Source organism: Mustela putorius, unplaced genomic scaffold (assembly GCF_011764305.1).
Source record: "Mustela putorius furo isolate JIRA1106 unplaced genomic scaffold, ASM1176430v1.1 tig00000407_pilon_pilon_pilon, whole genome shotgun sequence".
Classification (NCBI taxonomy): Eukaryota; Metazoa; Chordata; class Mammalia; order Carnivora; family Mustelidae; genus Mustela; species Mustela putorius.
In genome coordinates this window covers 9,112,665-9,124,853 of record NW_025421373.1, presented here as the reverse complement: position 1 = coordinate 9,124,853, position 12,189 = coordinate 9,112,665, and the positions used below count along the sequence as shown (strand labels likewise).

At 37.2% G+C, this 12,189-nt stretch overlaps 1 protein-coding gene across 1 annotated transcript in view; it reads right to left on the bottom strand.

Moving 5' to 3' along the window:
- SPEF2 (sperm flagellar 2) overlaps positions 1-12,189 on the bottom strand; it is a 171,590-nt gene that overhangs the window by 59,387 nt on the left and 100,014 nt on the right. The window contains exons 21-23 of the mRNA XM_013051945.2: positions 7,559-7,707; positions 2,713-2,840; positions 2,420-2,558 (exon numbers count right to left, since the gene is read on the bottom strand). Of these exons, the coding sequence (XP_012907399.1) occupies positions 2,420-2,558; positions 2,713-2,840; positions 7,559-7,707 (416 nt within the window). The remainder of the gene's footprint in view (positions 1-2,419; positions 2,559-2,712; positions 2,841-7,558; positions 7,708-12,189) is intronic.

The following is a 12,189-nucleotide window of genomic DNA, read 5'->3' as shown; positions in this document are numbered from 1 at the left end:
CATAAAATGAAAATATCACAGCCATTCTTGTAGCCCTATGCTAAGTATCAGCACAAAACACCATCATTTTAGAGCTGATCTTATTATCTCCATGGTGTTTCCACAAATGCTCTGGCAGACTTTCAATGCATACTGGCTTGTGCTTACCAAGAGTTTGTACATCTTTGAGAGCTAGAAGAGTTTTCTTTTTGTTCCTGCCTCACTGTGAGGCCTTGGCAAGTATTAACATTTTGTTCAGATTTCTGATGGCAGAGTGGGGACAGTGCAATAGCAGAACCTTTCCATTAACTTCTCAGAATTGGAATGAAATAAGCCAAGAACAAAGACATTGACCAAGCATAGAAAGGGTCTGGGCTTACCCAGAGGCATAGCTGGCTTTCACATTTCATTTGGCAAGTATTAGGGAATTATTGTATATTCCTGAATAATCAGAGTGAGTTGTATTGAAGAAAAACTCATGGCTATTAATTGTGAAGGTTGTGCAGACAAAAATCATGGAAAATGAACTCTTCTAAAAAGTTTTAAAGGTTTTCTATTGGGTCAAAAGCCAAAGTTCAATTTATATGGTGCTTACTAGAGTCTCACATAAAACAAAATGACACAAAAAGGTCAACGTCAAAACTTATTCAAGACAAATACAAATAAGAAATAAGGCAAGTACACAGTATTAATATTAGATATAGTAGAATTCAATACAAAAGAAGTACTTTGGTGCAAAAATGGTTATTTTATACTGTAAAGAGTATAGGAGACCATGAAGAGGTAGCATGTCATGTTTCTTCACATGCCAAATAATGCTGCATCAGAGAAACGGTTTTAACGATCTCTTCAGGGCATGGGCTAGGGAGCCTGGCAGTGTGGGGTCAGATCCCAGCTCTGACACTTATTTCACCATATTTTGTCATCCATAAAATGGGACTCTTACTAGTTTCCATCTCAGAGGGTTGTCCTGAGGATGCAAGAAAACAGTGCCAGCACTGTACCAAGTTCAGGTTAGCTATTAATGTTGCTACATTAAAATCTGTAAAGCAATCTATAAAGCAAGGCAAATGGATAGAAATGTAACCATCATAGGGATTTTTAACTTACTTCCATTAGTTTTTGCAAGATTATGTAGATATAAAAATATACCCAAAGGGTAATTTTTTCAATCAGAATTACTTATGACATTTTAAAAAATGAAAGTGATATGTGGGGCCCACCCTAAACCTAAGTTTGGACATAGGGCCTGAAGGAAAGGCAGTTTTACTCTTTAGAACTTCTCAAGTTTCTCTATAATATACTTCTGTGGAGAATTCACTGCTAAAAAGCATTCTAATGACATTAACAAGGTTGATTTGGCCAAAACTTATTGAACCTTCTACATAGAGATTATATGCTATTTTCTAGCATCCATGGAATATAAACAAAAAAAAAATTAATGTTTCAGGTAACTTAAAAATTTAGATAAATTTAAAATATTATTAAAATCACTAAATTAAATTAAAATAAAACCTCTAATTCTCAGATCACAATGCAACAGAATTAGAATCAAGGGACAAAGTTTTAAGCAATAACAACATTTGTCACTTGGAAATGAAACAAAACATTTAAAAAATAATTATGTGGCCAGTGAGAATATCAATAAGGCAATTTGACACTATTTGGAAATTAATTATAATTTATAATATGTATATTTATATAATTTATAGTTATAACAATTATTATTATAACTATAAAGTCAAAAACTATGGGATCTATCCGAATCTCTACTTAAAGTTTTTTTTTCTTTCCTTGACTATTCTTATTACAAGCTTCTCTACTTTATTGTTTGAATTGATATTTTTAAAAGTTTAATGTTTTTAATTTCTTAATTGAAATCAGGCTTCCTGGACATCAGAAGTCTTCTTCTAAGACATCAGCATAATAGATTCCATTTATGAACTTATGAAAATCTGTCTATTAAGTGCTAGGCACGGTGCCTGCTGGAGATAGAAAGATGTATAAGATTTGGTACCTTCCCTCAAAGGATCTATTTAATATTGGCTGCCCTTTAGGTTTTCCATGAAGTTCCCTCATTCCTCTTCTCCCTGACATCATCCATCCTTATGACCGCACTCAAGGTAGGCATGTGCTTAATGCCAGTCATAGAGATAGTTACAATGCTGAACAAAGGGGTTAGGAAGCTACAAAACAGATGCCAAGAATGCTTTTGCTTTGCTGGATTTGGATCCTCTTTCTGCAAGTATTGTCCACCATGTTTTCATTCTGAACTCAAGTTTAGAAGAGCCATTGCTCTTGAAAGTTGGCAGGTAAGTGTTCAAACCATTTCCCTCCTTATCCCCACACTTCACAGAAAAAGAAGGGAATGAGTTAGGTTCTACAGTACAATATTCACGTATGTGAAGACCCTGGTGCAGCAGGTCGCAGGTTTCCTTACATTTACTCTCTGGTGTAGTTCAGACTTTGTTTCCTCATCATCCCACAGGTCATCAGGGAGAGCATTGAAATCAGCCTGCCATTGAGATACAAAATCTTGTTTGTGATCTGGACGCCGTAGAAAATGCTGGAAATTTGTTCTGTAAGACAGTAAGAGAATTAGATGGAGCTCACATGACATGCCTGTAGACTACAAAATTCTGACTTTACTTACCTAATTTCATATAAGTATTTCTGACAATATTTCATATAAGTAACTTTTTATAAGTATTTCATATAAGTATCTTTACTTACCTAATTTCATATAAGTAAGAAATCACTGAATGCTGTTCTTCTCTCAGATGCCTGAGTACCGTTTTGATGGAGTTTATATAGGAATTTTCTATTAGTTCCCAGTAAGGTACTAAAAAGGAAGGTATTTCCTGTTAAATGGTAAAGCATAAAATTAATCATTTCAAAGTGACAATTCTTCCAACAAATTAAGTCAAAAGAGCAATACAGAACAAGATAAGCAATATCAAGCAACAAGCAATAGAGCAAGAAAAACAAGAACCAGATGCAACTGTCTAAAGCATTCTCTGTGAAACTTCTTGCCCCTCCTTCTTACTCCTCCGCCTGCTAATTTCTATTCCAAATACTTCTTCATGTCTCAGTTCAGATAAATTTCTTCCAGAAATTCTTCCCTGATCCACAACATCTTGAAGGTCATCCTCTGACATTCCAGAGTTCTATCTCAAGCCCTGTACTTTCTCCTATTATAGCAGGGTTGACATTAATGGCAACTGCTTGTTCATTTGTCCACATTTGCCCCTAGAATATCAGTCTCATAAGACAATGAGAGAGGTGCCTGGGTGGCTCAGTGGGTTAAAGCCTCTGCCTTTGGCTCAGGTCATGATCTCAGGGTCCTGGGATCAAGCCCCGAGTCAGGCTCTCCACTCAGCGGGGAGCCTGCTTCCCTTCATCTCTCTCTGCCTGCCTCTCCGCCTACTTGTGATCTCTGTCTGTCAAATGAATAAATAAAATCTTCTAAAAAAAAGAACAATGAGAACAATGGTTGTTTTAGTCACCACTCTACCATTTTTCCTATAATCACCACAGTGTCTGGGACATAATGGGTGCTCAAGAAATATTTATTGAATGAATAAATAGATGTCATATTTTGCGTAGGTTGGAAAACTGCCTATCATGGGCAATATCTAGGGTTCATGTCAGGGTGGTGATGAGTCATTTCTTTGAATTTGCCCAAGTGGTTTTATCTTTGCTGTGTGTGCCATGAAAATTGGAAAGTTTGTGTTACCTTTAGTGATACAAATAAATAACCAAAACTAAGAAATAATCAAAAGGAAATAAAATTGAAGATACATGTTATATTCAATATAAATTCTCTGTACTAAATATTCCCTTATTGGCTATGCATTTATTTACTTGGGGAATTATACATAGGGATCTGAGAGATTATTTGGTTAATCTCCTTTCCAATTGAGAAATGCCAAATAGTGGAGATAAATGATCCCTCCATGGATCTCACTGATACATTTCAGGGTAGGCCCTCCAGTGTCACATAACTATGTTACTAGAAAAGTCTCCCTTATGTTGAGCAGCACTTTGCTTTCCTATATGTCCCACTCCCCAGCCCTAGTTGTGCCCTTTGGAGAAGGGCAGACTACATTCATACAGTATTCCCGATGATAGCCTCTCAGATATTTGAAGACAGTGGGGAGATGTAGGCTGGGATTCAGGATGAAACTTGCTTGTTTTGTTAGTCTCAGCATCTAGTACAGCATTTGCACGTAGCAGGCCCTCGATAAATTTTACTATGTAAACTCATCTGAATCCAATTTTATCATCAGTTAATTTTTTAGGAGACTGGCTGGCTCCATCTAGTTCTAAAAGTCTATGATTTAATGTCCAGACACATTTGAAGAATGCATTTATCTAACTTAAACATCTATGGTTCCTTTAATGCTCCTCTGACATTATTTTAACACCTTTTTTCCCCCCCTTGCTCATGCCTCTGGTTTCTACTTGTCATCATACCCTGGATGGTGTTAAAGATCATTTTAAATAAGCCCCACTACAATATCTCCCTCTTAGTTGACTTGAATCCATTAATTCACACTCTGTGCATGGAGAGTTACCACTTAGCAATTGACCTAAGTGAAGTAACACCCGGCTCACAGATCTCATTTTTTAAGAACGTCATGAGAAATTGTCAAATACTATTTTGAACTTAAGATATACAAAGTTTATGGTACTTTCCCGATCCATCTATTCAATTTTTCTGTCAAGGAAAAGGAATGGGCCAGTTCAGCAGGACTTAGGGAACCTGTATGGGCTCTGGGTGGTCATTTTTGTAGTTTATACATGCTCAGAAGTCAGACTTTCAATATTTTCTCTCAAATTTTGTCAGGGCTTAATGTCTGGAGTATTTGTCTGTATGTTACTAAATCCCATCAGCTTTTTATTAAACATTTAGGTATTTACCTATACCTGGTCTTTTGGAATCTCCCATATCCTCTGTGATTTCTATGAGGTATTGATAAGTTCATATGTATAGGTTCTTCCAGTCTCTATGACATAATATTTTCTGGGCCTGGGCACCTGAACTTTTGTGATGTGACTAGATGTTAATATCTATACTTTCCAATTAAGTGGGCTTCTTATCACTGGCTAAGACTGAGTATAATAGGAAATCAGTAGCCAAAGTAAATATGCTTCAAAACTCCAGAAGCTGAAAAGCAAAGACTTCTCACTCTGACTGCCTTCTCCGTTCTCTCTGCACCCCGCCTATGGCTGACGAAGGGGGTAGGGCCCAGGCTCTCCTGGAACTTGGCTGCTGCCTCCACCTAGGAGAGCCAGATCTGAAAGCAATCTCTCTCAATCTCTCAACCTCTCTCTCTCTCAATCTAGCTTTCCCCCACTTCCCTTCTTCTCCTCCCACCCTTCGTCTCTCTCCTCCACATCCCTACTGAGGGAGATAGATATGAGGGTCCTTGGGAGGCCTGGAACTAGGGTTACCAGATAAAGTATAGGGGGCCCACTTAAATTCATTGATAATCTGAAATTCAAATTTAACTGGGCATCTGTCTTTTTTCTTCTTCTTTGACAAGTAAGCTCTGTAGCTTACCCGCCAAAGTGTGAGAAACTAAGGTTGGAAAAATGACTAGAGTGGATTCTGTGGCTGCTTTGTTTCAAGGCTCTAGACTACTTCTAGTGTAGCAAAATACATTCTCCGCATGATTTCACTTAGGTTATTAGAAGTAGAAGTCTGTGCGGCATATCCTCCCATTGTCCCCTCAGACCAAGTTCCTGTTCTTCATTCTTTGGGCTGCTCAGTGCCCTGGATGGCTAACTTGAACAATCTTATACTTCCAGAAACAACCTTGCCCTCCATCTTCTAGGGCAAGGGATGGGAAAGCAGGAAGAAAGCAGGAAGAACACTGTCTTCTGCTGCCCACTGTATGTGGCTACATCCTTCTACTGAAGGCCTCAACTCCTGCCAGATGGCCTTCTCCGCACAGAGGTCCTCCAAGCATGTGCTCCCTTTCCCCATCTTCTCAGGCCTACAAGCCATATGGCTCCCAGCCATCCCTTGTTTGGGGTAATAATCGGATCCTTATATGTTCCCTTATTTTTGATACTTTATTCAACTCTCCTTAAATTATCATCTGTTTTGTCAGAATTATGACTGCTAGAAGATCTGCCAAATCTCAATGTTAATGTTTATTTTTCACTTCTGTCCTCTATTTCCTTCTTGTCCTGTACGAATTTATTTCTCTCATGAGCTTCAAGGTTTGGAGTGAAGGATTAGATTTCAATGTTTTTGTCTCTCACTCCCCAACCCTGCCAAATAATATCATTTTAATTTTACCTCCTTTCCAACAACCATTTATATCCTGATTCTATGACAAGTTTTTTAATGTTTTTATTTCAATAAGTAGCTTCTGTTTGTCTGAGTGGTATTATACACATCTATAGTTATATCACTTAATGTTCTCATTTTCAAATATTTTCTGTTCTAACTTCCTTATCAATGTAAATTAATTAAATCATTAGAGCTTCATCAAGAATCTATGTTGTGCTTGATTCTGTATTGAATATAATCAATTATCCCACATGTTCCTTCCCTCTCTCAAAGAGTTTATAATCTAATTGGGGAGATAAGACATTTCTCTAGGAAAAACCAATAATAATAGCAACAGCACAACCACAGAAATTCATGATTGGGTCTCAAATGCCTGGCCCAGGCAGTCAGTGCTCAGAGTTCATGAGAGTAGGAATTCACTGAGGATTGCAGTGAAGAAAAAAGGGGCTGCATTTTTATAGAGCAATTTGTCTTTGAAAAAAGTGGGAAAGGAAAGACCATTCTTGGTGATTTTTTTAAGACGATTTTTCTATTGAAACAACCAACTTTGCCTATGTAGAGACTAGGCTTTGCAGTTGTCAGAGAACAAAGAACTGAAGGGATTTTCCAGGGTTCACCTGGGGCATCTTTTTGCCTTATTCTGGCGTACCTATTTGAAGTTCTCAGGCCAGACAGAGACTTGTTCTTTTATTAGTTTAGTTAGCTTCAAAAAGTTTCTTCTGTTTGTGAAAAGTCAGAGGTTAAACTTCATTTGAAAGCATTATAATGTGGGCATGAGAACATGGATGGAGGGCTATAATTTGCTGGATATGTGTTCTGAGGAAGTCATTCTTCCAGGAAACTGCATCTCTGCTTGTCCTTGGGGAGAAAATTGGTCCTTACAGAACCCATTTGTTCTCCTGCTTTCAGCACTTAATAGCTGTTCAAAGCATGACTCAGAAACTCGAAGGAGTAGGGAGAGGATACAATGGGATTCAATGAGTAGTCTCAAAAATTCACCTCAGCTTTTATTATTATTATTATTATTATTATTATTATTATGCTCAGTTAGCCAGTATATAGTCCATCATCAAGTTTTGATGTAGTGTTCAACAATTCATTAGTTGCATATAACACCCAGTGCTCATCACTACACATGCCCTCACCTCGGCTTTTTGATGAGTATACATATCACCAGCTATAAAAGGCCTTCTGGGTGGTTCAAATAATGGTGTGAATGTTACTACGAACAAGAGAAAGGCTCGCTTCTACAAGCTTCAATCTAAACTGCCATACCTCAGGAATCGGTTCATCCACGTAGACCCATTCTTCAGATCCTGGCTTAGGTGGTGGAGGCACTACGGGAACAGGTGACACGTCTGTAGAATCGGCAGGTGATTTCTTTACTGATCCTTTCCCTCCTGGTGATTTTCCTTTAGGAGAACCTTAAATATGCATATTAGATCATTCCATTTCAAGTAGATGAATGGAACCAGATTCTGGTAGATGAATAAATCTAGGATTAGGGTGGACTTCAGGAAAGTCATTAAGCAATTTTGGAGAGCCTTACCAAATCAAAAACCCCATTCTCTAAAGTCTGCAAATTAACCAACAAGATCAGGAACAGGTTGTTTGTTTGTTTGTTTGTTTGTTTGTTTTGTAAGCTACTCAGGTCTGTTATCTAGTTGGCTATGAAAAGCAACTTGATATGTTATTTTTTTCTCCCTCCTTGCTTCCATAATGAACAAAGTTTACACTGTAAAGTGCATTTCATTTACTACTGCAAATACTAGTAAATTAAATTCTCCATCCCAAGTGAGAAAGAGAGTAAGTATTCTATGAGTGGTGCTCTCAGGTTTCCTTTGTTTGTTTGTTGTTTTTGTGTTGAAGCTCAGGGGAGGAGCGGGGAGGAAGGAAGTTATGGTGAGTCAGCCAGAGTCAGTGAAGGATGTGGGGAAGGAGTCAGAGTACTGTAGCTCCTGAATATTCCAACATTCCCTGAATGAGACACAGGGTTTCTGAGTGGGAAACTATATTTCTTGCTATACTCGGGAAGTATAGATGAAGGCACCTACTGTGCTGTAAGCCTGGCTGAATTAAGGCACGAGAGAGAGAGAGAGAGAGAAGGGGAGGGAAGAGGAAGAGAGAGGAGGGAGGAAGAGGAGGTAGAGGAGGAGGAAGAGGAGAAGAAATAATGCTAGTTAATGTTCAGTTCAGAATCCAGAAAGGGCATACGCTTCACTTCCCCTGAGAGTGTCAAGAAGGGAGTCTAGATCAGTTGGGTGGCATGGCACTCTTCGGGTCTGACAGATTCTATGATTGATCAAAGCAGGTGAACTCCGAAAGCCTAATATTTCCTTAAATGATCAAGGTTATTGTGGTTTAGAAATTCATTCTGTTTAAGTTACACTTATCTTCAGAATAATTATAGTTATACTTCCTTAATGAGTATTATTAAATGATAATGTATCTTACACTTTTATGTTAGTTAAAAACATATAGATTATAAGTAGAGGAGAAATTGTCAATTATGTCTTATGGAGCGTTTAGGTGACTTTACTTATACATTTAAATAGTACCCATTATCTACAGGTCTGAAGTTGTTCCCGATCTTTTTACATTTAAAGATTTTTAAGAAAATCTTTGTTCAGGCAATAACCAACAATGTTCATTATTTGATAGGATGATTTTCCATTATTTGACCTGAATCTGGTGAAATAAAAGTGATAACACTGTGTCTGCTTTAAGATGAAATTCTCTAAGAAGAATTCCTAAGAGGAATAACTTTGCAATTGTAAATATGAGACTGGAATGAGTTTCTTTTTCTTCTTTTCTAAAATATGATCATTCAGTGAAAACTGAGTGAGCCAGGTAGTCTTTTTGGACCATTGTGCTTTGATTCCATTTTTAAAGATTTTTTAAAATTTATTTATTTGTTTGACAGATAGAGATCACAGGTAGGCAGAGAGAGAGAGAGAGAGAGAAAGGAGGAAGCAGGTTCCCTGCTGAGCAGAGAGCCCGATGTGAGGCTCTATCCCAGGACCCTGCGACCATGACCTGAGCCGAAGGCAGAGGCTTTAACCCACTGAGCCACAGGCGCCCCTGATTCCATTTTTAATCGGTTTTTTAATGATGAAAATGCTAAGGAGAAAAACAAAATTTGAATGAATAAAAATGTATCTATGCCATAGGGACTTGAGCATAATCTGCCAGCATCTGCAATGTAACAGGGGTGTGTCCTTCTCAGTACCACTCAACCGACCACATGGAAGCTTCAGTTTCTAAGGAGAGACTGGCTTTCACTTGAAAGCTAGACTGTTTAGTCCTCAGTGTAGCCATTCAATGTTGAGATAGAAATAATTCGTATATATGTTTTTTTTCTAAATTGTAATCCAACTTAAACATTTTTGGGGGGAGGGGACATATAAATAATATGTTCTAAATATGGAATGTTTCTGATATTCCAATGGCTACAGTAGAGGACTAATCCTTGGGCTGCAGTTTAATCGTTCTCCGATTTTAGCCATCATCAGACTTCCCTAGAGGGCTTATTAAAACACAAATTGCTGGGCCCTACAGGAGTATTAGATTCAGTGGGTCTGGGGCGGGGCCAAGCATTTGTGTTTTTAGTTGAGTCCCCCGGTGACATGATATTACTGGTTCAGGCGCCACACTTAAAGAGCCATTGTTCAAAGAGCCACTGCTCTGGTGGATGCAGCTAGGTATTTCAATTTCATTACCCTTTTATCTTTTTCCATGGCCTTTCAGTTAAATACTACTGGTGTTTATAACAGACATTTCTTTATTGCTAAGTGGTCTTATAGCCTCTCTTACTAGAAGTTAAGTCAGAAGGCAAGCCCTGGAACGATGCCAACGCCAACACATGGGCAGGCCAGTGGAACTAAAGACAATATTTTCCCTCAGTGTTTGGTCCATAAAACTCTAGCCCCAGGGGATACTCTCCTAAGAGAGAATTCTATAATATAATATTGCATCTCCTACTTCCTTAGAGATGAAAATTGATATATTTTTTTAAATCCTGCATTAAAAACTTTTTAGTTTGGCATAACTCAGTATTTTCTGAAAATTAGTTGATTATGGAAAACTTGATTCATTCAGTCCCTAATTAATAACGGGTAGGTAAGGTCTTGGGGTTGATAAGTTGTGTTTTATGAAGCAGTAACCTGGGACAATGGCAAATGGGTTGGAGGGTAAGACAGGCTTTAAGAACACTAGAATACACTTGGCAAATGGCATTTCAGTGTCAAGATTTTGGGAGAAGTGTAGAGAATGATGCAGAGAAGAATAGGACTGAGTTAAAGATGTCAACAACAGGAAATAAAGATAAGTTTGAAGAAAGAAGAAAGGAGACAGCTCCTTAAACCAGAAGAGATGATTTCAATATAATGGTATCAAATGACCTGTGAGATAAACAGATAAATCAGTCAGTAATGTTCACCTACAATGATGTTAGTTTCAAATACTAAGAATTAACATTGTAACTTCCTTTTAAAGAGGAAATGTGTGACACATCCTGGAAACCAGCATTTCTATGTAATAGAAAGACTTCTAAATTATGAATGCAAATTCGCTTATTCAAATATTATTAAACACAATAGAAATTCAGTAAAATAAAAGCAAAAAATGTTGGAAAATTCTTAGTTATTTAAATTGAGCTAACTGCATTGCTCCAGTGTATAAATTTTACTAGTTGAACTTGTATTTACTTACGGTTTATTTGCAATGTGTATTCTTTTAACTAAGGATGCTCTTAAAGCATGTGCATTATTATGTTTAACTTGATTTGGTAACTAATGTGCATAGTATATTTAATTTGCTTTTTTAATTTTTATTTTTGAAGATTCTATGATGATCCTTCATTTGCTTTTGTTGACCACAATCAAAAAGCAAGGAATATATAATGTAAATATGAAAACTATTCTCCTAAATGGGTAGAGCTGAGCATAAATTATAGTCCTTAACATTGTAGTTAAAATTTATAGCTCAGTGTTAACTCATCAGGTGGCTCTAATTATATATCATGTTATATAATCAGAGAAGGATGAGATTCTCTTTTGGAATCATGGTTATTTTTTTTTTTAACTGGCAAAATAAAGCTTCTTTTCAGCCCATCATTTTGTGAACCTGCACACTCTTGGGTTGCAACTGCATTTGGCAATTAGCAATAAAAAGTTAAACAAAGGTACACACTTGTTACAACCCCATTTGAATGTACCCTGAGAAAGCCAACTGTATATATTTATAACCGCATTTCAATTTTAATTGGTTGTTATAGCAGCTTCAACATAAATCTAACTAATCTGCATTTAAGAACCTAGGATTTTCTTCTGCCAACTCTCAATTACTTAAAAATTATATCCCCTTTATTTCACACAAACACTTAAAATAAAATACAGAAAAATTACAAGAAATTAGGGTGAGGACAAGTACAACTCAAAGTAGAAGGTCAAAGCCGGGAGAGGTATTAGAAAGCAGACAATGAGATCGAAGTACCCTTGCACGGATATAGGCACTAGGTGGTTCTGAACTACTGGACAGCCAAAATAGAAAAGGAAATAATATCATTTAGATGTGCTAATTATCTAACCACTCAGAAGAAGAAAAGGTTTCCTGTCCCTTGATTCTGAATGAAATTTCTCACCTAGGATTTCATATACAGGCCATTAAATGATATAGTGGGCATACTATCCCCTCAGAAAATGAAGTATGAGCTTATTATTGGTATAAATGAAAGTTTCACCTCCACTGGTATGTTACACTGTGAAGGAAGTTGAGGACCTTATACCAAAGGGCATATCAGTGAAGGCAATTTGATGAGAGCTTGAGAAAGTATGGGTCAGTGTATAGTTTTCTGATGCCATAGCTTCGTCCAAGAATAACACCTATAATTTCTATGATGAGTGAAT